The sequence below is a fragment of the Semicossyphus pulcher genome, unplaced genomic scaffold (assembly GCF_022749685.1).
Source record: "Semicossyphus pulcher isolate SPU_LCO1_2020_fin unplaced genomic scaffold, fSemPul1.0.p SCAF_40, whole genome shotgun sequence".
Classification (NCBI taxonomy): domain Eukaryota; kingdom Metazoa; phylum Chordata; class Actinopteri; order Labriformes; family Labridae; genus Semicossyphus; species Semicossyphus pulcher.
The window spans coordinates 122,659-150,000 of NW_027211716.1; the positions used below are offsets into that span (position 1 = coordinate 122,659).

Here is a 27,342-nt window from a genome sequence, read left to right on the forward strand (position 1 = left end):
ATTTTTCTCCAACATGGTTTCTGTCATTAAAATTAGTTAGTTCTTATCATGCTGATTTATGACCAAGAGTTATTTTTTCTGACAAGTTTAATTTTAATTAGTTATTTGATGCTGTAAAAATTATGATTGACAGCTCTGTTGACAAATCAGGCTCCTGCAGCTGATCAGTTCCGGATTAGCAGAGTGGAGGAGGAACAGCGAGAGGAGACGTAACTAACACAATCACCACAGTCATTGAAGTTTCCATACCTGTGAAGGGTGGCTCCACCCGCCGATCTCTACTGTACAGCTCTGGCTCCAAATGATGTCACCATCGCAAGATGGCAGCGCCTATCACAGGGCTGTTTTGGCATCAATTCCGTACAATGAGAGCAGATGGAGACATGTCGTCCATCTATATACAGTCAGAGTTAAATAAAGGTAAAACTTGGAAACTAAAAGTTTATTATATTTAGTTTTATCTTTGGTCCAATTTAAATGTCTTTATAATTCATAAAGCTTTTATATTATTAAATCATTAACATATATTTCAATATTCATTATTTTGGACTTTGGACTCGCTCTGAATAAAGATCAGAGTGAGACCTCTGTCTGTCCTTCGCTTCTCTGATCCTGCCAGCAACAGTCACTTCCTTGTTCTTCTTCAGGTTGGATATGAAGGGATCCTATTGGCTGCTGGATGAACACCTCACCTGTCAGATGTTCATGTTCAGCGCCACCTGCTGGTGAAAACATGAAGGAGCGTTTCACTGAGTGCAGAGAGGAAGTAGATCTACTGTATATTTTAAGATGTTTATATTTAAAGCCCCTGTAAACCCAAAGCCACAAAATCCTTCTAACTGTGTAATCTAGGGTCTCATGTACAAACTCTTAAACATCTTAAAAGGTTTAGAAATTCGTTTTAATCCAAACTCGAGTTATTGCCATTCCTTCTTTGTTACTTCCCTGACGCTGGCGTTAAACTGGGCGTGGTTATGTTTGATATTTATCACGTCACTACCGCCAGTAGCGGTGCAGGGAGCGGAGGTGCAGGTGTGTTGGGGGACTGAAGCAAAGTGATCAGGTTAAAGTAATTTGTGAATTTAAACTTAATGAGGTGAAGAAGAGAGAACAATTAAAGTGTGGAAGGAAGAAATAACCATCGATAAGGAGGGTCAGTCTACATGTGACGTGCTCCTCACAGAAATCAATTGATTACAAAGCCTGTAATTAAATTAAAGTTTCATTTTTTAATCACCTGACAGCAATAGTTTTGATAAGATGTGCACATGTGCACATACCTGGGTGGTACAACACCCTCTACCCTGCTGCTGAAAGTCCTAGAGGAAACACTGCTTTCCCATGCGCCATTGTTGTGTTGACAGTTGCCATGAGAATGCAGACAGGCGGACCCCGGCAGGTGTCAATCAACACGGGATCTGCCACGCCTACACAGTCCTGAGAAATGGTCAGGTTTTCTCGTGGCTCTGAACATTTATTTTCACTCAGATGTTTGTGGATGCTTCATGACACACTCGGCTCTGATATCAGATATTCATCTTTGCTTTAAAGCGTCAGGGAAGTGACGACAAAACGTGATGAAGTGAAAAACATGTTTTATTCAACTGTTGGATCTTTTCTTTGATCCATAAATTCTTATTTAATGTAAATAAACAGGAACAAGTGACCAACAGGCCACTTTGATATGAGACAACAATACACAAGTATTTACAGTGACATCACATCCACCCTGCGGGACGAGTCACTATGAACCAGAACGTTTTCATCTGAAATCTGTGCTGACGTTAAATAAAGACTCTGACCTCAGAGTCACATTCACTCTGTTTTAAATGTTTGGAGTCTGTTTGACCTCTGAACTCTGATCACACTGAGCAGCTGCTGCTCTTTGTAACTTTACACAAAACACAAAACGTTTCAAAGCAATCTGCTGCAGGTAGGTCTGTCATTCAGTCCTGCACATTAGTGAACTGGAGAATGTGTTTAGATGTTAAGAACCTGCTTGTTTAGATGTTAAGAAGCTGCTTGTTTAGATGTTAAGAACCTGCTTGTTTAGAAGATAAGAAGCTGCTTGTTTAGATGATAAGAAGCTGCTTGTTTAGATGATAAGAAGCTGCTTGTTTAGATGTTAAGAACCTGCTTGTTTAGAAGATAAGAAGCTGCTTGTTTAGATGATAAGAAGCTGCTTGTTTAGATGATAAGAAGCTGCTTGTTTAGATGATAAGAAGCTGCTTGTTTAGATGTTAAGAACCTGCTTGTTTAGATGTTAAGAAGCTGCTTGTTTAGATGATAAGAAGCTGCTTGTTTAGAAGATAAGAAGCTGCTTGTTTAGATGATAAGAAGCTGCTTGTTTAGATGATAAGAACCTGCTTGTTTAGATGTTAAGAAGCTGCTTGTTTAGATGATAAGAAGCTGCTTGTTTAGATGATAAGAAGCTGCTTGTTTAGATGTTAAGAACCTGCTTGTTTAGATGTTAAGAACCTGCTTGTTTAGATGTTAAGAAGCTGCTTGTTTAGATGATAAGAAGCTGCTTGTTTAGATGTTAAGAAGCTGCTTGTTTAGATGATAAGAACCTGCTTGTTTAGATGTTAAGAAGCTGCTTGTTTAGATGATAAGAACCTGCTTGTTTAGATGTTAAGAAGCTGCTTGTTTAGATGTTAAGAAGCTGCTTGTTTAGATGTTAAGAAGCTGCTTGTTTAGATGTTAAGAAGCTGCTTGTTTAGATGATAAGAAGCTGCTTGTTTAGATGTTAAGAAGCTGCTTGTTTAGATGTTAAGAAGCTGCTAGTTTAGATGTTAAGAAGCTGCTTGTTTAGATGTTAAGAAGCTGCTCTTCTACTGCAGAAAAAAGCTGCACAACTTGTTAGTTTTCATATTGTAACTAAAGAATGTGCTTTCAGAATTCCAGGTGAAACATCTGCATGGACACAAAGCAGGATTTAAACTGTACACACAGATGAAACATGAAATACTACTTTTTACTTGGATATTATCACGAACTATATTTTGGTAACGGTGAGGTGGTTTTTTTAAAAACAAAAACGGGAGAGTGACGAGCGTTGGAAGAACCAAAACCAGGAGCCGTTTTCAGATGGAGCCAAAGATAGAAAAAAACAACCCTGAACAGACCGCCACCGGCATGAACTACATAAATACTCAATAAATACACAAACAGGAAGTTGTCCTGCTTTCACCAACAGATAAATAAACAGAGCAGGGCTGACTGCAGTGTGACGAGGCCACGTGACAAAAAACTAAAGTTTAAATAAATAGATTTCTTTAGAGGAGATCAGAGAGCATCAGAGGATCACAGCAGTGTTTCAGCTCTTTAACTGATCCATCAGTAAATTAAGAGGACCTCGGTGAAGACTGCAGCCCACCTCCCCTGGGAGGAGGATCCAGTCTCAGAGGCGTTTCAAGCGACATGACTTAAACAAGAAAACACAGCTGATGGGCCCCTTTAAAAACATCCAGTGTGTGGGTTTGGTCTGTGTCGCCACCCTGCTGGCTGAGCAGAGCGTAACACAGTCTCAGTGTAAGGCACCAAAGAGCCCAGAGTCTCAGATCTTCCACAGTTCTGTCACAATGACCGAGTCCAGAGACGTGCGAGATCACAGGGACATTTATTCTGACAGACCAGAGCCCTGTAGTCTCAGGGTGGCGTCCACGCAGAGCCCTGTAGTCTCAGAGTCGTGTCCACGCAGAGCCCTGTAGTCTCAGAGTCGTGTCCACGCAGAGCCCTGTAGACTCAGGGTCGCGTCCACGCAGAGCCCTGTAGTCTCAGAGTCGTGTCCACGCAGAGCCCTGTAGACTCAGGGTCGCGTCCACGCAGAGCCCTGTAGACTCAGGGTCGCGTCCACGCAGAGCCCTGTAGACTCAGGGTCGCGTCCACGCAGAGCCCTGTAGTCTCAGAGTCGTGTCCACGCAGAGCCCTGTAGTCTCAGAGTCGTGTCCACGCAGAGCCCTGTAGACTCAGGGTCGCGTCCACGCAGAGCCCTGTAGACTCAGGGTCGTGCAGTTACAGAGACTGGCTGGGTAAAGAGCCATGGTCCTCCTGCAGGTCTTCTCCTTCCTCCTCCTCCTCTCCTCCCTCCATCCAGGGGTGAGACAGGATCTCCTCCAGAGAGGGACGCTCCTCGGGACGGTACGACAGACACCAGCGAATCAGGGACTGACATTCTGAGGAGGAAAGATGGAGAGCAGGGGGGATGTTAGGTCCTGGTTAAACATGATAACACACTAGATTTCAAAGGTACAGAGAGGAGGGCGGGGCTTCGGCTCACCTTTAGAGACCCGTCTGGTGAAAATGGGCGTGGCCCCGACAATCTCCTGGTCGCGCTCGAACGGGATGTCGCCGCAGACCATGTCGAAGAGCAGGACGCCCAGAGACCAGACGGTGAGAGAGACGGCCTCGTAGGACTGCGACACGATCCACTCCGGAGGACTGTAGACCCGAGTCCCTGAGGAGAGAGGACCAGGTCCATCAGTCGTCATCTTTGTATACGTACATGTCACAACATCAAACACTTCCAGACCAAATCTTTATCAAACACAGACAGTATGTTCCGAGTTTCTCTTAACGTCTCTGTGTACCTTCGAACTCGCTGTACGGCGTCTCTTTGAGCGGCGCTCCTGATCCAAAGTCGATGATCTTGACCTCGAGTGTCCTCGTGTCGACCACAATGTTCTCGTCTTTGATGTCTCGGTGCACGACGTCCTGAGCGTGAACGAACCGCAGTGCCTCCACGATCTGACGGAAGAACCTGAGGGACAAAGAGAGAACTTAAGCACGGAGAACCAGAGGAGAGCAAAGTTTAGTAAAACAGAACCAGAGCAGAACAGGAGGTAGAACCTGAGTGCGAGGCGTTCCGGCAGCGCTCCCCTCTCCGTGATGAAGTCGAACAGATCCTGACACTGCGGCGGTCGCTCCAGCACCAGCAGGAAGCCCCGCCCCTCCACCTCGAACCAGTCCAGCAGTCTGACAACGCCCCCGTGACCCCCGACCTCTGAAAGCCGCTGCAGCAGAGCGATCTCCATGGGGACGGGACTGAGCACACCGGGCTGAGGGAAACGGATCATCGTCAGACCTTTATTTTTACTGCTGACAAACATCGTCTTTCACCAAATGTCTTGTTTGGTCCGACAGACTCTTCACAGATATTTCATCTACCATCACACGACAGAGATAATATTTGATAGTTTCGCATAAAAATGTATCAAACCCATTTATTATGATTATTGTTGGGACTGAGAATGAAAGCACTATTTCAGAAATAAGTCTGATGTGTTTCTAACCTCCGAACAGACTCATCAATAAAAGAACAGTGAAATTATAATAACAGAATAATCACACTGAAGGTCGAGTTCAGAATAAAAAGTGGTCTGCTGTTTCCTGGATGACTCATGAAGGTACTTTTTGTTTCTTGTGTTTTGCCCTGAGTTTTGGTCTGCAGGTGTGTTCCAGGTGTTTTTATGTGAAGGTGTGTGTGGGGGGGGGGGCTCCCCGATAAAATTGTGATGACTAAAAACTCAGTTTGACACCCAGGGGAAATCCTACAGCATCACTTTCCGAACCGTGACATCACAGGAGTTTGTGGGAAACAGGGGCCAGCCCCCACCCACAGCTGTAGTTCACCTGTCAGGCCAGCAGGGGGCAGAGCTCACCTCAGGTGTTTACAGGAAAACAAAACTAACTGGGGTTTTTTCACTGCGGAGCCGAAACAACAACCTGTTGAACAACTTTGTAGAAGCTGGACCAGTCTAAGTTTTTTTGATCCGGTTTCAGACGTTCTGTTTTTCTCTGTTTTAACTTTTATTCAGACATTTGTAGACTTCTCCTTCGACTGGAGGGAATATTTCCTGATATTTTATTGACATCATACAATAATGAAAAGAAGACTCACCAGTCTGGCCCACTGCTGAACTCTGTCGCCAGTAATCTGTTTGATGGCAACCTGGATGGACAAAAAGGACACAAATATGACTTTACATTTGCAGTGGAAGAAGCTGTGACTTAAAATGGACCAGTAAATTACAGATATGATTTCCTCCTCTGAGCTCTCTTTAACAAGAATAAAGTTCATCTTATGGAAGTGACGAATAGCAGAGTAAACCAGATCTAAACTAGAGAGAAATCACGTATAAAAAAGGTGTGATTAAAGGTTTATTATTAGATAATTAGAGGTCTCACCTGCAGTCCATCTGAGAGTCTCTGTCCTGAAAACACTGATCCGAAACCCCCGCTGCCGAGCAGAGAACCACAGTGGTACTGACTGCAGAACGGTTCCTTCACTGAAACAGAGAAAACACTAAATCAGTCAACTCAGCACATTTAATACACATACATAATAATGTGACCCGAATGATGTCTGTGGGCGTAAAAGACTAAAGTGTATGTTGACAGTTGAAGACATGAGAAAAATGAGTCAGTGAGATGTGGGTGAAAGCTCAGGAGGAAGGCTAAAGGACCGACTGCGCGCTCCATGCACCCTCAACAGATAAAGGAGGAGATATTGTAATAATAAAACTAAGGTGTTACATGCTGCATTTCCACTCAACACAAATACACGGACATGTTTAATTATATGTCTGCATGTCACTGTGGTTCTTTATTAGTGTGTGCTGTGTTTGACTGTTGGCGCCCTGCTGCTGTTAAACATAATAAATACAATTGTTGTGTAGCAAACATCAACAAAAACCTAGGATTACTTTCAACGAGCTGAATTTAATCTTCCCTCTAAAGACCTCTTTCTCTCAGTTCACCGCGATCCTATAAACAGTCCTAAGTTTCAGCGGGCGTTTGGTTTTCCAACAGAATCCCGTTTAGTTTACAAGTGTTAAAAACGCGTCCCGTTAATGGTATTTTTTTAATGAGGCGTTAAACAGTCTTCAAAACACAATCCAGTAACCATGAGAAACGCGCAATTAAATAGTACTGAAACTGGCAGGACGGTTGTGTCGTTGGAACGTTGAACCAGGAATTTAAAGTCGTTGGTTTTTGAATGTAATCTGGTATTAACCGAAATGGCGTCTGCAAAACATCAACAATAGCAAAGTAAAAAGTGAAGTTACTCTTACAAAGATAGTAGTGTTTTAGAGTGAAAACTGAACTCTAATGAGGTCACACACTGTAGTTGTCCAGTTATTTGCCTGTTTTAACTTGACATGAACGAACTATCATATTTTACTGCTCTGTTGTTCTCACCGTTTTTCCCTCCGGCTTCCTCCTCCAGATGAAACTCCGTAGCTCTTTTCTCCAACATTTTCTGGAAGTTTTCAGTCAGTTGAGGCTGATAACATCCATGTTGTTGTCGGTTAAATTCCTTTGACAGTCTGTTTTAAACTTTTTTTCCCGTCTTGAACAGACTGATGCTTCCGCCTCTTTCCCGCTTTACAACTTTAAATCCAATTCCAGCAAAGAAAATTACTTTAGAAGTTACTTCCTCCTGTTAAAACGCTGTGAAAAAGAAGTCACAGTGGTTGATAAAATCCCGAAAGCTGCAGCTGAGCGCCTTCTCTCCTACGTTACTGTTTTGTTCTGCACTTATACCCCGCCTGTGTGACCACGCCCATAGCGCCGAGCCTTGTGCTTAATGTTTTGAACCTTCCCACCAATCAGATTGAAGCTGTGGTTAAATCATGAATATTCAAATCCCGCGAGAGGAATTCGTAGAATTTAGTGCAGCGCGAGCTGATGACGGGAAAGAAGAAGACGGTTTCCCCAAAACACACGCACACACACACACACACACACACTCACACGAAGAAAGAGCGCGATCTATATCGAAATACAGCAACGGTTACTTTAGACACCGCGCGCTTTCCCGTCCTCTCACGCACGCGCACAGAAGCTTGTATCTTCCTGTGAAACTCCGCTGAAGTGACCGACGCTGACACAGAAGCGAGTTTTCTCGGTATTAAAGCGAGAGGCCGCAGTCTAAAAACGCCTTTATGTTAAATTTGAATGAGATCTGTTTCCTGTTCCTGTCAGGATAAATGTGTCAGCACGATCATTTACACGAAAGTCAAAATAAGACCACTGACCGTCAGAGTTAGACCAAGAAGTTCTTGTAAAATTATTAAATGAAGGAAATACCATTAATGGTCCAAGAGTAATAAACTACACCTGTGTCACCAAAGCATTCTAGGAGAAAATACCTGAATGACTGCACTTAACCTAAACTTCAAACACGTTTTCTTTAACTTGAAATACTGCAAATATAAATGCTTCATGAGTTTTATTCAGAGCTGATATTACTCATGCAGGAAGTAATATATATATATATATATATATATTTATTAAGTAGTGATGTGTTCATTTATTAGACATTAATTCAATAAATAAATAAATATATATATACTGAACATTTCTCACCATATTTATTATTTCTGTTCTTATGTTATAATTACTTATTGCACAACTGTAGGACTTATGGACACGTTTCATTATTATTGTACCCTGTAAGAATATATGTCACAAATAAACTTGAACTTGTCTTCATGTTGAGAACAAACAATAGTTTTTATAACAAGTTTTTTAAACAAGTAACAACATGTTTTAAGTTTTATTAAAAAGAAAGAAAAGCGAGAAAAAGGGAGAGAGAGCGAGGAGAGGAGAAATGATCAGCAGAGAGTGAAAGATTTAAAACAGATGAAGGGAATAAAGAAAAGGAAGAGCATACAAAGGAGAAGAAAGGAACAAAGAGGTTCACAGAGTAAATGAAAGGAAGTTTAAGATAAAGTGAGAGGGAAGAATAAACGAGGAAGTAAAAGAGGCGGAGAGAGAAAAGATGTTCTGTGTTCGCGTGCAGAGAAGAAACAAATCTTGCAAAAGTTCATTTTTTCAGAAACATTTTCCTCTTTTTATTCCAAGAAAAAAAAGATCTTTTCATCCCAAACAAGAAAATAAAATAAAACAAACTTATAATATTAATAATAACAACAATAATCAATCATTAAGAGGATAAGTATGACAATTCTCATTTTTTCTCTCCTTTTTTATTTGTCGCTTTTTCTTTATGATGATATTGGTCGTGGTCAATTAAACATGCAGCTAAATAAGTCCGATGATGATGATGATGATAATGATGGAGGAGGAGGAGCAGGAGGAGCAGGAGGAGGAGGAAGACGAAAAGGAGGAAGAGAAAGCCGGAGCGTGGAGTCACTGCTGGCTGGAATATTTGCAGAATAATGACGGACAGTGAACGCGTGGCTGCCGGCGGAACTGTGAAAATGATGGGGGACAATATTTTGCTATTAGCTCCTAAGCTAACTGTCACCAGCTCATAAGCCTTTGTTAGCGGTTAACCTGGACACCACAGGAGCTAGCTTTACAACATAGTAAGACTTCAGGTGATGCTAGCAGGCTAACTTAGCCTACAGGACACTGACGTACAGTACTTTTAGAGCAGTCGTCTTTTCATTTGTGGTTAGCACTGAGCTAGCATTCATCAAAGAAAATGGTGGCTAGCTAAAACTATTAGAGGAGTGGGAAAGAAGAATGTTGTTGGTAGCTAAGCTAACAGCAATGCAGCTTGTTACCTGGAAACCACAGGAGCTAGCTTGGCAATATAGTAAGACTTCAGATGATAGCTTGCTCTTTGAAGAGCAATTGGTGGCTAAGCTAACAGCAACACAGCCTGTTAGCAGTAAGGGAACTAGCTTTAAAACATAGTAAGACTGCAGGTGTTAGCTTGCTTGCTAATGAGCATACTAACATAGCCAAAAGGACACTGAAATACACTGTAAACCATGTGTTCAGTTTTTAAACCAGAGCACCTGATAGCCACAGAGCTAGCAGCCTGTTAGGAAACAATCATCTGAACCTGCTGACAGCTGAATGAAGATGAACTTGTGTTGAAAGCTGCTCAAAGTGGTTTTTAAATGTCAGGAAATTAAATCCGAACTGATCCCAAACCAGCTTTAAGACGGAGCTCCCTCTGAGCGCTAACCAGGACGCAGAAACAGGTCGGCTAGTTGTTCGATAATGTTGGATCACTGGGGTGTCATGGAGGAGGGAACCAGATAGAGTAGAAAAGAGGGAAGGAAACAGGGAAGGAAGAAAGGAAGGAAAGAAGAGGAGACGACAGAATGGAGAGATGAAGAGTGGATGAGCTGAAACTGGAGAAAAAAAACTAATGTGCATTTATTTGTTTGATGTTTATTTTTTCCCTGGTCGATCTCCTTCTGAGGGTCAGAGGTGAGGGTGGGGGCAGGGGGATAGGATGGTGGAGGCGGGGCAGAAGGGAAGGTCAAAGGTCATCGTGTGTGTGTGTGTGTGTGTGTCGTGTGGGCCGGCTATCAGCTGCTGTCGGGTGACGGCTCCCTCTCTCGGTGCATGGCGGCGCTCTGGTGCTTCATGCTGTCCAGGTACTCCTGCTGAGAGACGGCCAGCACCGAGGCCAGGATCTCATCGTCCTCCCAGTCCGTCAGACCTGAGACACACACACACACACACACACACACACACACACACACACACACACACACACGAGTTAATATTAAACACAGTGACAGGAACATTGTCATCAACCAATAGGAGCGCTCTCAGCAGCAGCAAACAGGAAGTAGCAAACTGGGTAGATAGTAAACATGGAGGGCTGAGTTGAATGCTTGTTTTCTGTTAGCACATGGTGCTAGCACGTGGCGGTTAGCCTTGCCCTAGCAGCCTGTTAGCTCGAAATGCTAACCAAGCTAATGTCACAAAAACAAACAGGAGCAGCTGTGGACAAAAGCTGCTTCTGTTTCTGCTCCATTGTTTGTTTCTCTTCCTGTACATTTCCACCAGGTGCATGATGGGTAATGTATGTAGTAATGCCACAGGACTCATATCTGATGAATACAAACGTGCTTCAGGCAGTCTCTGCTGTAGATGTACATCAGTAAACACAATGAATATATTCTTCCTAATAAGATATATTTTAAAAACTCTGACGGTAAGGTGGAAGTGTTTCACCGCTCTCTCTCTCCCTCCTCCCTCTCACGATCTGCTCACAAATCAAGACACCTGATTGGTCAGTGGGTGGTGATGAGTTCAGGTTGATCTCTTATCTCGGACATAACCTGCTCCGGAGCAGGTCAGGTGTTCAACATAAGTTACCATGGTGATCTACCCCAGTAAGAAGTGAACCAGCTTCGTAGTACTGACAACTCGGAGTGAACCCTGAAGGTACCTGGATAACACCTGCTCCTGCGTCGTCACGCCCCCCCCAGTCTTTGTACACAACAGTTTCTATTTTAATGTTGCTCAGCAACATATATCCTCACATCTCTGGACTCATAGACCAGCCTAACTACGTAATGACTTCATAAACAGGAAAGAATGTTACTTTGATTGATTGATCATTTATTTAAATAATTGAATCATTGTTGACGTCACCTTTCAAACCTTAACAACAAACATTTTTCTAAACCAGTTTACAAAACCAGACGTTACGAGACGTCTCGCTGGACTCTGAGTTTGTGACATTGATTGAAGAACAGCTGCTGACCTCTGTGCTGAAAGTCTTCATACTGTCACAACAGGACGAGCTCTTCTATTGAGACACTCTCCAGTTATTACACTGACTGCAATATGACTGCATATTGTCCAAACCTAATGATAGGGTGGGTTTTATACTGACAAAGATTCTTTATTTAGCGAAGAAATAAATGCAAGTTCTCCTAAAACCGGTCATGTCTGGTCTCCAGTGCAGCGTGCTCAGACACACAGGAGATAACTCCTGATTACATCCACAGTAAAACACACTCTGATGAGCAGAGAAGTGATGAGACAGACAGAGAGTTCAGCAGGAGACGTTTCTGTCTGTACTCTGATAAAGAAACACTCAGTGGCTCTGAAACATCTGATACAACTGAAACTCTGAAACTGTTTGTGTGTTTTCTCTGACACCAGCCTGATCATCACCTCAGATAACCTCAGACAACCACACACACACGCACGCACGCACACACGCACGCACACACACACACACACACACGCACACACACACACGCACACAGCCCTGCTCTGCTGCTTCCTGCTGAGTTTGACTGTAAACAACAGAAGCTGATGCTTCATGATGTCGAGCTGCAGACATGAAACAACACAGGCAGTGCTGCAGTAACTAAAGGAGCACGTTTATTCATTTACTGTAGCTGCACTGCTCTCCTCATATTCTCCACATCGACCTGGTGGGCTGCATGTGTGAAAAGGGTTTTAGACTCACATAGGGCTTGCATTAGCATTAGCATTAGCATTAGCATTAGCATTAGCAGCAGCATTAGCAGCAGCATTAGCAGCAGCATTAGCAGCGGCACTAAAAGCTGTAAAGTGGTTGAGTCTCACCGAACGCTGTAGGCGACATCTCCTGCATGATGGCTCTGTACTCCAAATGATGACGACTCTGATTACTGGGACCTGCACACACACATGCGCACACACGCGCACGCGCACGCACACACACACACACACACACAGTTAAATCAGACAGGTGAGCACACCTGAGCCAAACTCAAAGAAGACAAGTATAAAGGTGATTTTTAAAACAGAATGAGCAGGATTCATTACATATTTAATTCAGCTTAAGGTTAAAGGTTGCCCCTCCACCTGCTTCAGGTGAAGGAAGGTGTCATTTAAGTAAAACTATATAAATATAGACAGACAGACAGATGTGCTTTATTGATCCCGAACAGAGTGTGTTACCTGGCGCGCAGGGGGAGGGGGGTTTGCTCAGGATGAGGGCGGCTCCAGCGGGGGAGGGGGGCTTGTTGTGGGTCGATGGGGCGGTCGTGAGGTCCGAGTGGGAGGGGTCTGAGTCCCTTTGCCGTGGCGACCTGGCGCTCCAGTCGTCCAGTCCGCTGGAAGCTGCAGCCGTCGCCGAGCTGCAGGTGGCGCTGGCCTTACGGGGCTGAGGGGGGAATGAGATGTTCACTAAAAGTTATAATCAACAATCAATATTTATCTCAATATAATATCAATGTTGGTGTGTTTTATTGACAGCTGAGTGTGCAGTGGGGCGGGACTTCATGTAAACTGTAGCCTACATATGGTCAGAAGACAGCGTGGTGTGAGCGGTGACATCTGCAGATTTGTTTACATCCTGTTCGATGTTCTATTAAGCTAGCTAGCTAGCCTGCAAGCTGATGTTAGCATTAAGCACATTTTTGTGATCGTGAGAGGAACCATGAGAGGAACCGTGAGAGGAACCATTAATGGTCTGTAAAGACCCCTGTACCTGTCTGGCCTGCTTCTCCTGGTCCTGCAGCCACTGCAGGTAGGACTCTCGGGCCACCTGCTCCTCAATGGCCTCGTTGGTGGCCTCCCAGTCCGTCGCTCTCTTCTTGTCCTCCAACATCTGCTGCTCGATCCACGACTCCTCCGACGTCTTGATGGCCGACTTCATCAGAGACTGATCCGCGTACTGACAGAGAGAGGGGGGAGAAAGACCATCAGCTAACACACGTACCTGTCCACAAAGTACTGACTGAAGGATAGTTCTGGTATTTTTTAAACCTGAGTCCTATTTGTACACATTTAACAGAAACACAGTGTGTGAGTGTCTCCAGTAGATGTGTTCATCCTGCAGCAGTGAAACAGGCTGTAATGGCTGCAACATAATCCTTGATGGGTCAAAGGTCGTCCACTAAAAGTTGTTGTTGTTTCCACTGACAGGCTCAGATTGTTATTCCCTACCACAGACTGTATAAAAAGATGGCCGACATGACAGCTCCCTAACAGTGAAGCCAAACCCTCTCTGTCGCCCCCTGCTGACTGGCTGCAGTATAGCTCATAAAGCCCGCCTCCTCCATGTTAACAGATGGGACATGAGTCAAACTATAAAATCAAAATACACGTCAAACACATTTTTCTCCAACATGGTTTCTGTCATTATAGTTAGTTCTTATCCTGCTGATTTATGTCACAGTGTTCATTTTACTCACAAGTTTACTTTTAATTAGTTATTTGATGCTGTCAAAATGATGATTGACAGCTCTGTGGACAAATTCGGCTCCTGCAGCCGATCAGTTCCGGGTGAGCAGAGCGGAGGACGATCCGCGAGAGGAGACGTAACTAAAACAATCACTACAGTCATTGAAGTTTCCATACCTGTGAACTTTAACCTCAGACCAATACAAGAAGCTGTTCTGCTGTTAAACACGCCGGCGTGCGGGATCCTTGCTGTTGTTTCAGTAAGTTAAGTGTGTGTTTGGGTTAGCGGAAGTGGCTACGTCAGCGCCACCCGCCGATCTCTACTGCGCAGACTCTGGCTCCGTATGACGTCACCGTCGCAAGATGGCAGCGCCTATCACAGGGCTGTTATGGCATCAATTACGTACAATGGGAGCAGATGGAGACGCGTCGTCCATCTATATATACAGTCATTATTCCCTACAGAGATAGACCTTTGTGTTGCAGCTGCTGCTCTTCTGCTGCCCCCATTATTGAACCCTTTGTTCCTGGTTGTGAACGTACCCCTGGTTTGAAGGCGGGCAGTCCCAGTCCGACCCCAATCGTGGCCTTGTTGGGGTTCACCACAGAATTGTAGTGGATGTTGCGGTGGTAGCTCACTCTGATTGGCTCGTCGTTGTTCTGGTGGATGCCGTGGAACGTGTTTATTGGCTCTGTGGAAGAGGAGGAAGAGGGTGGTCAGGTTGGTGGGATGTGATTGGCTGATAACACCTGTCTGTTGCTATAGGACAGACGGACTCACCTGTGCCGTACTGGTACACCTCCACCGGTCTGTTGTACATCTCAGCCATGGCCTGCATCTCGATGTGGTTGCCGTGGCAGTTGTTTTTCCTCTTCCTGTTGATGTATGTGGTGAAGTCCTCCGTCACGTAGTTGGAGAAATAGTCGGCGTTCTTCATCTGGAGGGAAAAAGAAACTTTATTAACACCGTCTGCGCTGCTGCTGCTGATGTCACTGTCTAAGTGACATTTTAACGAGGGTTCAGGTAAGGGTGAAGAGGTCAGAGGTCACTCACCAGGTAGTCCATACAGTGTTTCCTGACCACCTCATGCATGTCCTGATCTCCATACACCTGATCAGCTGAGGACAGAGACAGGACAGGTTTGGGTCACAGACAGACGTGATCGTGTTTAACGCGTTTCCTCTGCGTCTGTTTTATTCTATTCAGTGTGTCTGTGCAGCTCACCTGGGCTGTGTATGCAGGTGAGCATTCTGTCTAACTCCTGCATGTTTACATCTAGTGTTTTAGACTCATGTTCATCAAATCAACTCATTAAATAAATATAAATATGAATATATACACGTTCCTTTAAATGGCCGCTTGTTTTATTAAAGTCCAACACCGTGTTTCTGTGTGCCGTCAGGTGTTAAAGGAAGGTTCAGCATTAAAGCAGCTGCAGCACACAGACAGCTACACTCTCAGGGAGCAAGAGAAGAAGAAACGTGCTGAACTGAACTTCCACATCTGTGTCAAACTGAGAGTCACACACACACACACACACACACACACACACACACACACACACACACACACACACACACACACACACACACACACACACACACACACACACACACACACACACACACACACACACACACAGTATGATGTGTTGGGAAACAAACAGAGGGAATCTCCCACCTGCTGCTCGACTGTTAGTTTTGTTATGAGTGTGTGTGTGTGCGTGTGCGTGTGCGTGTGCGTGTGTGTGAGTGTGTGAGTGTGCGTGTGCGTGTGTGTGAGTGTGTGAGTGTGTGAGTGCGTGTGTGTGCGTCCACCATCAGTCATCATCAGCAGCTTCACCTCCATCCACAACATCACACTCTCACACTGCTGGTTAGAAAAAGGAAGTAGTCGGGGGGGTTCTGAGAATCGCCGTGGTGACAGACCATGTGACTTGCTGGAAATCAGACCAAAGTGGGGCTCATTTACATACCGCTGAGGCTGTGTGTGTGTGTGTGTGTGTGTGTGTGTGTGTGTGTGTGTGTGTGTGTGTGTGTGTGTGTGTGTGTGTGTGCACGCCCAGGTTCATGCAGTTTGCAGTGTGTAACAGGCCGAGGTCATGTGACGAGGCATCATAACTCTGGTTGTGGCTCTTCTGTCCGTACGTGAACATGAATAAGCTCCCTGACATTCAAGCACAGCAGGTGATCGATCGTTTACATCATGACTGACAGCTCACACCTGATCAACACAACATGTCCTCAAACAATACATTTGTCTATACAATGAGGAGCACTGCATTATGGGGTTGTTGGTAGCAATCAATAAGTTTGAACACAACTCGAGCTGCAACGCACGCACGAACGCACGCACTTTAATGCAAATGATTGGAATGATTGTGTGTGTCAGAGGGAAACTCCCTGCAGATCACCGAGTGAGTCATCAAACATCCTACACACACTTCATATTTCCACTGAGACACACAAGAGAGGAGGAGAGGGGACACAAGAGGAGAGGCAGAAAGGTGAGGGGAAGAAGAGGAGGACAGGAGACAAGAGAGGAGAGGAGACAAGGGAAAGAGGAAACAGAGACTGGCAGTTCCTGTGAAACACACCACAGATAGACTTCTGCAAAATTAATAACAAACCACACACACACACACACACACACAGCGAGCGCTCTGATTGGTCAGCCTGGACATTATTCTAAGAAAGGGGCGGGTCATACATCCTGCTGGTGTTGTCGATAAAGGTTTTATCTGAACCTCACAGTCTGACTACACCCTGACCAGCAGCACCAGCCTGCAGACTGCAAAGCATTCTGGGTACTGTAGTGAGTGACAGCTGGCAGCTTAAACACTGAGAATAAAGACCTAAAAATAATTACACTAAGATGTTAAAAAGAGTCAGCACAAAACTGACCAATCAGAGCAAAGGAGTGACATCATGTGACCAGGTCAGGTCTGACATGACAGGTCTTTGCAACTTCTGCAGAAGTTTAACTTCCTGTTTAGCAGGAAACAACTTCCTGTTAGCTTTAATGACACGTGAACGTGAAAAGCCACCGTACTGAACGATGAAAACTCTCAACCTGCGCACAGCTGTGTGTGTGTGTGTGTGTGTGTGTGTGTGTGTGTGTGTGTGTGTGTGTGTGTGTGTGTGTGTGTGTGTGTGTGTGTGTGTGTGTGTTAGAGAGACTCTGGGTCAGTGCTCAGTGACCAGCTCTTGGTGACTGACAGTTTGACCTCAGGACTTTTATTTGGGTGAACTGAGCCCTGAGCTGTTTAACTTGTCCCTCTGCCATTAAAAGTTACTGTTACCCTGCACAGCACAGGACGTGTTGGCTTCCTTCATGACTTAGTTTGTGTTAGTTATTGTTTGTAAGTGTTATATGGTCACTTCAGATCAAACACAATATTTGTGTAACACAGAATAACCGAACATTAAACAGATTGAGGCAGCTGTAGTAGTTCGTTAAATCAGTGTTTTTCTGAATGGAGTCTGGTGTGTGTGCAGAGAGCGATGTAACGTCTGTGTGTGGTTAAAACAATCATCTTCCTCTGTAACAAAAAGGTCTATCTCTGTAGGGATCCTTTCTGTCATGTTGTCACACACTTAGAATAACAATCTGAGCCTGTCAGTGGAAACAACAAGAACTTTTAGTGGACGACCTTTGACCCATCAAGGATTATGTTGCAGCCATTACAGCCTGTTTCACTGCTGCAGGATGAACACATCGAGACACTCACACACTGTGTTCCTGTTAGACATTCAGACACTTTAATATGGAAATGCACAGACTGTAGACTGTTTGGACATCTTAATTATGAAAATGAAAGTAGTATGTTCATTTTGATGTTTCTTAAATTTACTTTCATTCCTAGAAAATAAAGAAAATCCTGCAAACTGGTTCTAAAGTGTTTGCTGTCGATGATAGTTTAGCTTGTGTGATTAATGAAATGATCTGAGAATAAATTAAGATAACTGATTGTTCAGACACTGCACAGAAGAACCAGATCAGCAGATAATCAGTATCATAGACTAACCTTCATCACACATCAAAGTATTCAGTCTATTAAAGGTGACTGAAGTCAAGCCTCCACATGTGAGTGTTTGTAGGTTTGATCCTCGTTATCTGTGCTGCTGTGACACTTCCAGTGTTTGCCTGCTCTCTGTCTGTCACCGCAGATACAAACTGTGACCTGTGCAACGCTCACAGACAGACTGCTGCTTTGTCCACCCCGAGGGAAAGTCCACCTTAAACCCAGATCTGATGCTCTCACATACACACACACGCACACACTGATGGAGAAATACAGGACTTTCTTCTTTACACACACTGTCTGCAGACAAACAGTCAGACGGCGATGTTACAGTAAACCAGGTCAGAGGTCATCCTGACAAAGGTCACGCCGAGTCTTCACGTGGTCTGATGCCAAATCAGAATCTTCCAAATGTACTCGAGACGTGTTTTCATCAATAGTTCACCACAGATTTTACATCATCATCGCACACGTCGCAGCGTGGATTCAGGTGAATTATGTTGGAGTGTCGTGTTTTCATTTAAACGTCTGTCAGAGCTTCACTGTCAGTGCGACACTGTGACGTCCACCTTCTACCTCCACTGTCCAGCAGCGACCTCTAGTAGCTGTTTAGCAAACAAACTCACGTCAAGTAACCAACATATGTACATTTACTTTAAACTTATGTAGCGTTCTGATTCTGACCCAAACCCAGATCTGTCCAACCCACACTGTGACTGTTCCACTACAGTTAGCACACGCTCAGTGTGGTTTTCTGTGTCCCTGTGGGATTCAGAACAAAGCTCTGCGGTGGAATGGGTTAGAGGACATGTGGGTACAGGAAGAGAGGAAAAGGACAGACAGGATGGAAACACACAGAAACACTTCCACACAGATCATTAGCTCGTCTGCTACAAGCTAGCCCACAGCTAACGTCTGTACAGTTTGTACTTTAGCTGTTTACAGCAGATAAAAACAAAAGTGAAAGTCTGTGTTGACCAGAACACATTTGCTGTGTGTCCTCAGATATAAAAAGATGGCCGACATCATCTCAGCCAAACCCTCTCTGTCGCCCCCTGCTGACTGGCTGCAGTATAGGTCATAAAGCCCGCCTCCTCCATGTTAACAGATGGGACATGAGTCAAACTATGTAGTCATTATAGTTAGTTCTTATCATGCTGAGTTATTCTTTTTGGTCTCCAGGAAACATCACCAGTGCAAGATGGCAGCGCCCGCCTCGGGGTATTTTGCCTTCACTTTTGTACGATGACAGTAGACGGAGATGCATCGTCCATCTTTCTGTCATTGTTCCTGATTGATCTCACTCTAAAGAGCGTCTGTCCTGATTGATCTGACAGGTGATCCCAGAGTGTGATCTGGTTCAGGATGCAGTGAGTCCTCTGGAGTCGGCCTTCAGCGCTCCGCTCTACTTCTCCACCACAGCTCAGGAAGTTTGGGTTTTTTGATTCGCGACTATGTCTGTAAACTTTGCATACTGTTATCCCGTGTGTCATGCTAGCAGCTCTATGAGGCAGTGTCCAGACACAGTGCTTTGAACTAATTGCTAACATTAGCATGCTAACATGCTCACAATGACAATGCCATAATGCTGATGTTTAGGAGTTATGATGTATAACGCTAACATCTTATTTTAGCCAGTTAGCATGGCTCCAAAGTGCAAAGATTAAAGCGTCAATATGAAGTTGGACTTGTTTACATCATGCAGACGTGTCAGCTGATTGGCTGATGAGCAGTGACAGTAATGAGTGAAATCTGGGTTCAGAGGTCAGTGACCTTTGCTCTTGTTAACTTCTCCTGATGTCACAACGACTCAGAGCCGTTTTCTTCCGTTGCCCTGGTCAGCTGGGTCACGTGACTGACTGACAGGTTATTGATCACATGACTGCAGACAGCTGAGGAGCAGAGCTGAGGAGCAGAGTGACCAGAGACGACATCATCCTGGAAATCACCAGCACCAAGTGAAACAATTCATTCATTCATCTGAGCCCACAAGATCATCTCTGATCCCGCTCACCCCCCATGTGTTTAATGTTTAATGTTGGAACCTGTAGCAAGCTGTACTGGGAACAAATCCCAGCAGCCTGGCTGTGAGGTCATTAAAGAATCAATCAATCTCGTTCGTTTCATCCTTCCTTTATCTGACTTCCTCCTTCCTTCCTTCTTTTGTTTATTTCTTCCCTTGTGTGTGTCCTCTCCTTCATTCGTCCTTCTCTTTGGTCCTTTGTCCATTTTAACTAACAAACGAGCAGCGGCCCTACAACCGTCCGCTCGCCGCTCCTTCCTTTATTTATTAGTTGGTTCCGACCAAACGACCTGCGGCCTACAATCATTTGTTCATTCCTAAAAGAAACAGTTGATTCTGAAGTCGTTTGTTTGATCATGTGATCATCAGCTGATCACTGTGTTTTCCTGAAGACTAAAGCATCAGGAGTCAGAGCTGACGGCGTCACACACAGCCGGCCTGACAGGATGTTTTTGGACTGAAACACCTTCGGGGCCGACTGACAGGCGTCGCGTCACAGCCGTCTGATCAGCTGAGAGGAACCGGTTCAGCTGCTGCAAGGACGCCAACATGTCAACATGAGCTGCTCTCATGGCGTCCTCGTGCGCAACAACAGAAATACTGATGATTCATGTGAGCTCCTCTCTCTGATGGAGCATGAGCAGTGCATGCTGGGAGCACGTCTCTGACCAATCAGACGTTGCTCAACAAGTGTGACACACGACACGAGGTTTCCACATGTTGGAGGAAAACATATGACTAACTGTACGACACACACACACACACACACACACACACACACTTTCTTAGTAAGATTAATTGATTTTTGTTTTTGTGTCAAAAAAGTTGAAGTTGTAAGAATTTCACGTCATCTTCACGTTCCCTCTTCTGTCTAAAAAACAGACGGACGCTCTCTAGCCCTTTGAGCACCGCCAGTTCAAGGCGGGCAGTCTGTTAGCATATTAGCTCATTAGCATTTAGCCTTCAGCAGTGTGGTGACCTGTCTGCTCCGGGTTGTTTGTTTCATATTCAAATATTTTCAAGCTGTTTGTGATTGGCCGAGCGTTGCTAAGCAGCAGTGTTGGTATGCAGCGGATAAGCTGTGTGTGTGTGTGTGTGTGCGTGTGCGTGCGCGTGTGTGCGTGTGTGCGCGTGTGTGTGTGTTGTTGTTTTGCAGGAATCAGCTGAGAGATAAAAACAGGTTCAGAGCAGCAGCATCACCACGCCCTGAACATCACTCAGTCTCATTTACATACAGAGACAGAGGGAGGAGCTGACAGCGCCCCCTACAGGCTGCACTGAGCCTCACACTCATCATTAAACCACAAACTAGTGTTAAAGTTCAAAGGTCAGATTTGTCCAGAAACAATATTATAAACAAACAGGAGCAAGATGTTTTATTGTCTGTGGGATGTCTCACTCTGAACCTAAAGTACAAACATGAGGTCGTTTACTCGAGTATTTCTGTTTCCTGCTACTTTAAACTTCCCACCTTAAACAGATTAAATATACGCAGACTATAATAATCTGATTTAACCAGTAAAAATGAGCTCCAGCTTCAGCAGCTGCTATCAAAGTGATGAACACATGACTGCATGAAGAATAATAATAATGGGTTAGTATACTGAAGTACCCTTGCACTGTTTTGTTTCAGGTAGGGTCAGGTCAGGTTGGAATGACTGACAGGTCAGACAGGTTCCATCACACAGCAGGAAACACAACCAGCTGGTCCTTTGATAAAGTACAAGAACCACTACAACTATGTAAATATACAACATTATAATCAATGCAGGATACGGGCCGATCAGACGGATCAGACAGAACGCGTTTCGCAGCTGGGGGCTTTTGTGTCCTTGTTTTTAATGAGAGGCTTTTTGCGCACTGCTCGTGTCGCTCCGAGCGCCTCGTGTTGGTGAGGAAACGCTCCGAGCGCCTCGTGTTGGTGAGGAAACGCTCCGAGCGCCTAGAGTTGGTGAGGAAACGCTCCGAGAGCCTTGTGTTGGTGAGGAAACTCTCCGAGCGCCTCGTGTTGGTGAGGAAACGCTCCGAGCGCCTCGTGTTGGTGAGGAAACGCTCCGAGCGCCTCGTGTTGGTGAGGAAACGCTCCGAGCGCCTCGTGTTGGTGAGGAAACGCTCCGAGCGCCTAGAGTTGGTGAGGAAACGCTCCGAGCGCCTCGTGTTGGTGAGGAAACGCTTCGAGCGCCTAGAGTTGGTGAGGAAACGCTCCGAGAGCCTCGTGTTGGTGAGGAAACGCTCCAAGAGCCTCGTGTTGGTGAGGAAACGCTCCGAGCGCCTCGTGTTGGTGAGGAAACGCTCCGAGCGCCTCGTGTCGGTGAGGAAACGCTCCGAGCGCCTAGAGTTGGTGAGGAAACGCTCCGAGCGCCTAGAGTTGGTGAGGAAACGCTCCGAGCGCCTCGTGTTGGTGAGGAAACGCTCCGAGCGCCTCGTGTTGGTGAGGAAACGCTCCGAGTGCCTAGGAAACGCTCCGAGCGCCTCGTGTTGGTGAGGAAACGCTCCGAGAGCCTCGTGTTGGTGAGGAAACGCTCCGAGAGCCTCGTGTTGGTGAGGAAACGCTCCGAGCGCCTCGTGTTGGTGAGGAAACGCTCCGAGCGCCTCGTGTCGGTGAGGAAACGCTCCGAGCGCCTCGTGTCGGTGAGGAAACGCTCCGAGCGCCTCGTGTCGGTGAGGAAACGCTCCGAGCGCCTAGAGTCGGTGAGGAAACGCTCCGAGCGCCTCGTGTTGGTGAGGAAACGCTCCGAGCGCCTAGAGTTGGTGAGAAAACGCTCCGAGAGCCTCGTGTTGGTGAGGAAACGCTCCGAGCGCCTCGTGTTGGTGAGGAAACGCTCCGAGCGCCTCGCGTTGGTGAGGAAACGCTCCGAGAGCCTCGTGTTGGTGAGGAAACGCTCCGAGAGCCTCGTGTTGGTGAGGAAAAGCTCCGAGCGCCTCGTGTTGGTGAGGAAACGCTCCGAGCGCCTCGTGTTGGTGAGGAAACGCTCCGAGAGCCTCGTGTCGGTGAGGAAACGCTCCGAGCGCCTCGTGTCGGTGAGGAAACGCTCCGAGCGCCTCGTGTCGGTGAGGAAACGCTCCGAGCGCCTCGTGTCGGTGAGGAAACGCTCCGAGCGCCTCGTGTTGGTGAGGAAACGCTCCGAGCGCCTAGAGTCGGTGAGGAAACGCTCCGAGCGCCTCGTGTCGGTGAGGAAACGCTCCGAGCGCCTAGAGTCGGTGAGGAAACGCTCCGAGCGCCTCGTGTTGGTGAGGAAACGCTCCGAGCGCCTAGAGTTGGTGAGAAAACGCTCCGAGAGCCTCGTGTTGGTGAGGAAACGCTCCGAGCGCCTCGTGTTGGTGAGGAAACGCTCCGAGAGCCTCGTGTTGGTGAGGAAACGCTCCGAGAGCCTCGTGTTGGTGAGGAAAAGCTCCGAGCGCCTCGTGTTGGTGAGGAAACGCTCCGAGCGCCTCGTGTCGGTGAGGAAACGCTCCGAGCGCCTCGTGTCGGTGAGGAAACGCTCCGAGCGCCTCGTGTCGGTGAGGAAACGCTCCGAGCGCCTCGTGTCGGTGAGGAAACGCTCCGAGCGCCTCGTGTCGGTGAGGAAACGCTCCGAGCGCCTCGTGTCGGTGAGGAAACGCTCCGAGCGCCTCGTGTCGGTGAGGAAACGCTCCGAGCGCCTAGAGTCGGTGAGGAAACGCTCCGAGCGCCTCGTGTTGGTGAGGAAACGCTCCGAGCGCCTAGAGTTGGTGAGAAAACGCTCCGAGAGCCTCGTGTTGGTGAGGAAACGCTCCGAGCGCCTCGTGTTGGTGAGGAAACGCTCCGAGCGCCTCGTGTTGGTGAGGAAACGCTCCGAGAGCCTCGTGTTGGTGAGGAAAAGCTCCGAGCGCCTCGTGTTGGTGAGGAAACGCTCCGAGCGCCTCGTGTTGGTGAGGAAACGCTCCGAGAGCCTCGTGTTGGTGAGGAAACGCTCCGAGCGCCTAGAGTTGGTGAGGAAACGCTCCGAGAGCCTCGTGTTGGTGAGGAAACGCTTCGAGCGCCTCGTGTTGGTGAGGAAACGCTCCGAGAGCCTCGTGTTGGTGAGGAAACGCTCCGAGAGCCTCGTGTTGGTGAGGAAACGCTCCGAGCGCCTAGAGTTGGTGAGGAAACGCTCCGAGCGCCTAGAGTTGGTGAGGAAACGCTCCGAGCGCCTAGAGTTGGTGAGGAAACGCTCCAAGAGCCTCGTGTTGGTGAGGAAACGCTCCGAGCGCCTCGTGTTGGTGAGGAAACGCTCCGAGCGCCTAGAGTTGGTGAGGAAACGCTCCGAGAGCCTCGTGTTGGTGAGGAAACGCTCCGAGAGCCTCGTGTTGGTGAGGAAACGCTCCGAGCGCCTCGTGTTGGTGAGGAAACGCTCCGAGCGCCTAGAGTTGGTGAGGAAACGCTCCAAGAGCCTCGTGTTGGTGAGGAAACGCTCCGAGCGCCTAGAGTTGGTGAGGAAACGCTCCGAGCGCCTCGTGTTGGTGAGGAAACGCTCCGAGCGCCTCGTGTTGGTGAGGAAACGCTTCGAGCGCCTAGAGTTGGTGAGGAAACGCTCCGAGAGCCTCGTGTTGGTGAGGAAACGCTCCGAGCGCCTCGTGTTGGTGAGGAAACGCTCCGAGCGCCTCGTGTTGGTGAGGAAACGCTCCGAGCGCCTAGAGTTGGTGAGGAAACGCTCCGAGAGCCTCGTGTTGGTGAGGAAACGCTCCGAGCGCCTAGAGTTGGTGAGGAAACGCTCCGAGAGCCTCGTGTTGGTGAGGAAACGCTCCGAGCGCCTCGTGTTCGTGAGGAAACGCTCTGAGCGCCTAGAGTTGGTGAGGAAACGCTCCAAGCGCCTAGACTTGGTGAGGAAACGCTCCGAGCGCCTCGTGTTGGTGAGGAAACGCTCCGAGCGCCTCGTGTCGGTGAGGAAACGCTCCGAGCGCCTCGTGTCGGTGAGGAAACGCTCCGAGCGCCTCGTGTCGGTGAGGAAACGCTCCGAGCGCCTCGTGTTGGTGAGGAAACGCTCCGAGAGCCTCGTGTTGGTGAGGAAAAGCTCCGAGCGCCTCGTGTTGGTGAGGAAACGCTCCGAGCGCCTCGTGTTGGTGAGGAAACGCTCCGAGCGCCTCGTGTTGGTGAGGAAACGCTTCGAGCGCCTAGAGTTGGTGAGGAAACGCTCCGAGAGCCTCGTGTTGGTGAGGAAACGCTCCGAGCGCCTCGTGTTGGTGAGGAAACGCTCCGAGCGCCTCGTGTTGGTGAGGAAACGCTCCGAGCGCCTAGAGTTGGTGAGGAAACGCTCCGAGAGCCTCGTGTTGGTGAGGAAACGCTCCGAGCGCCTAGAGTTGGTGAGGAAACGCTCCGAGAGCCTCGTGTTGGTGAGGAAACGCTCCGAGCGCCTCGTGTTCGTGAGGAAACGCTCTGAGCGCCTAGAGTTGGTGAGGAAACGCTCCAAGCGCCTAGACTTGGTGAGGAAACGCTCCGAGCGCCTCGTGTCGGTGAGGAAACGCTCCGAGCGCCTCGTGTCGGTGAGGAAACGCTCCGAGCGCCTCGTGTCGGTGAGGAAACGCTCCGAGCGCCTCGTGTCGGTGAGGAAATGCTCCGAGCGCCTAGAGTCGGTGAGGAAACGCTCCGAGCGCCTCGTGTTGGTGAGGAAACGCTCCGAGCGCCTAGAGTTGGTGAGAAAACGCTCCGAGAGCCTCGTGTTGGTGAGGAAACGCTCCGAGCGCCTCGTGTTGGTGAGGAAACGCTCCGAGAGCCTCGTGTTGGTGAGGAAACGCTCCGAGCGCCTCGTGTTGGTGAGGAAAAGCTCCGAGCGCCTAGAGTTGGTGAGGAAACGCTCCGAGAGCCTAGAGTTGGTGAGGAAACGCTCCGAGCGCCTAGAGTTGGTGAGGAAAAGCTCCGAGCGCCTAGAGTTGGTGAGGAAACGCTCCGAGCGCCTCGTGTTGGTGAGGAAACGCTCCGAGCGCCTCGTGTTGGTGAGGAAACGCTCCGAGCGCCTCGTGTTGGTGAGGAAACGCTCCGAGCACCTAGAGTTGGTGAGGAAAAGCTCCGAGAGCCTTGTGTTGGTGAGGAAACGCTCCGAGAGCCTCGTGTTGGTGAGGAAACGCTCCGAGAGCCTCGTGTTGGTGAGGAAACGCTCCGAGAGCCTAGAGTTGGTGAGGAAACGCTCCGAGAGCCTCGTGTTGGTGAGGAAACGCTCCGAGAGCCTCGTGTTGGTGAGGAAACGCTCCGAGAGCCTAGAGTTGGTGAGGAAACGCTCCGAGCGCCTAGAGTTGGTGAGGAAACGCTCCGAGCGCCTAGAGTTGGTGAGGAAACGCTCCGAGCGCCTAGAGTTGGTGAGGAAAAGCTCCGAGCGCCTAGAGTTGGTGAGGAAAAGCTCCGAGCGCCTAGAGTTGGTGAGGAAACGCTCCGAGCGCCTCGTGTTGGTGAGGAAACGCTCCGAGAGCCTCGTGTTGGTGAGGAAACGCTCCGAGCGCCTAGAGTTGGTGAGGAAACGCTCCGAGCGCCTAGAGTTGAAAGAACCTGCCCAATCAGATGAAAGGAGAGGCGGGCCTTCTGTCAGTTTACAATATAACGGTGAGGCTATACTGTAAACTGGGGGACTAACCCTCATCACACACACACACACACACACACACACACACACACACACACACACACACACACACACACACACACACACACACACACACACACCTGGACTTTGTTTAGTGTTTGTTGTGTCAGAACTGTTTTCACACCTTGCTGTCCACTTTCTGTTTCAGGTAGGCAGGTGCGGGTGGGTGGGTGGTGCGGGTGTGTATGTGTATGTGTGTGTGCATGTGTGTGTGTGTTGCAGCACACATGGTTTCTCTGAAATGCCTCACGGAGCAAAGAAACGATCTTGAAAACAGAAGTGAGAGTGATCACGTTTGACAGACGGCCGTCCTTCAGTGTAACAAAGACCCTGACAAAGTGAGCAGATTGATGCAGCTCATGTGAAGCAGCTGCAGCCTGAAGATCGTTTTAAACTACTATGAACAAAGTTCCCTTCACCGTCAGACGAACTCGTGTGGAGGAAACTAACTGACTGTTCTGTGATCGATCTTCTGTTGTCATCGTTCACACTGTCGGCTCCACAGGTGAAGTCAGGACTGAACGACATGCAAACTAAAGCTTCAAAAATAGAGTTTATCAGCTGAAAATAGGGCTGCACGATTAATCGTGTTAAAATCGCCATCTCAGTTCATACATCGACACAATCTCTTTTTCGAATGACAACGATTCTGCTGCACTTTCATTGGTGACATCAGCTGCAGCGTCGTTACAGCACGTGATGCAGAGCGGCAGTAGCTGACAAAAAGGAAAACAAACCCGTGTGAGAGCGAGTCGGAGACATCGGCGATGAGGAATCTGACCAACCAATAACATCAGTTTTTTGGCCAGTAGGGAGA

General features: G+C 47.5%; 2 protein-coding genes across 3 annotated transcripts in view; both read right to left on the reverse strand.

Annotated features, from left to right (window-relative positions):
* Window positions 1-1,500: 1,500 nt before the first annotated feature.
* On the reverse strand, window positions 1,501-7,486 carry pim2 (Pim-2 proto-oncogene, serine/threonine kinase). The gene is made up of 7 exons (XM_069680716.1): window positions 7,201-7,486; window positions 6,187-6,287; window positions 5,900-5,950; window positions 4,849-5,057; window positions 4,590-4,759; window positions 4,280-4,456; window positions 1,501-4,175 (listed from the first exon to the last, which is right to left on the reverse strand). The coding sequence occupies exons 1-7, from the start codon at window positions 7,256-7,258 to the stop codon at window positions 4,015-4,017; spliced, it is 927 nt and encodes a 308-aa protein (XP_069536817.1). The 5' UTR covers window positions 7,259-7,486; the 3' UTR covers window positions 1,501-4,014.
* Window positions 7,487-8,829: 1,343 nt separating this feature from the next.
* Window positions 8,830-27,342, reverse strand: part of otud5a (OTU deubiquitinase 5a) — a 27,941-nt gene continuing 9,428 nt past the window's right edge. For both annotated transcript variants that reach the window (XM_069680735.1, XM_069680734.1), the window contains exons 3-9: window positions 14,960-15,024; window positions 14,687-14,843; window positions 14,449-14,597; window positions 13,211-13,396; window positions 12,679-12,883; window positions 12,322-12,393; window positions 8,830-10,429 (exon numbers count right to left, since the gene is read on the reverse strand). In XM_069680735.1, the coding sequence (XP_069536836.1) occupies window positions 10,296-10,429; window positions 12,322-12,393; window positions 12,679-12,883; window positions 13,211-13,396; window positions 14,449-14,597; window positions 14,687-14,843; window positions 14,960-15,024 (968 nt within the window). In that variant the 3' untranslated portion in view covers window positions 8,830-10,295. The remainder of the gene's footprint in view (window positions 10,430-12,321; window positions 12,394-12,678; window positions 12,884-13,210; window positions 13,397-14,448; window positions 14,598-14,686; window positions 14,844-14,959; window positions 15,025-27,342) is intronic.

Coding starts and splice junctions, on each gene's coding strand:
- pim2 (XM_069680716.1), bottom strand. CDS start 7,258: ATGTTGGAGAAAAGAGCTACGGAGTTTCATCTGGAGGAGGAAGCCGGA. Junction 6,288..7,200: donor GGAAGCCGGAGGGAAAAACG/GTGAGAACAACA, acceptor TCTCTGTTTCAG/TGAAGGAACCGTTCTGCAGT. Junction 4,176..4,279: donor CACCAGACGGGTCTCTAAAG/GTGAGCCGAAGC, acceptor TTTCCTCCTCAG/AATGTCAGTCCCTGATTCGC.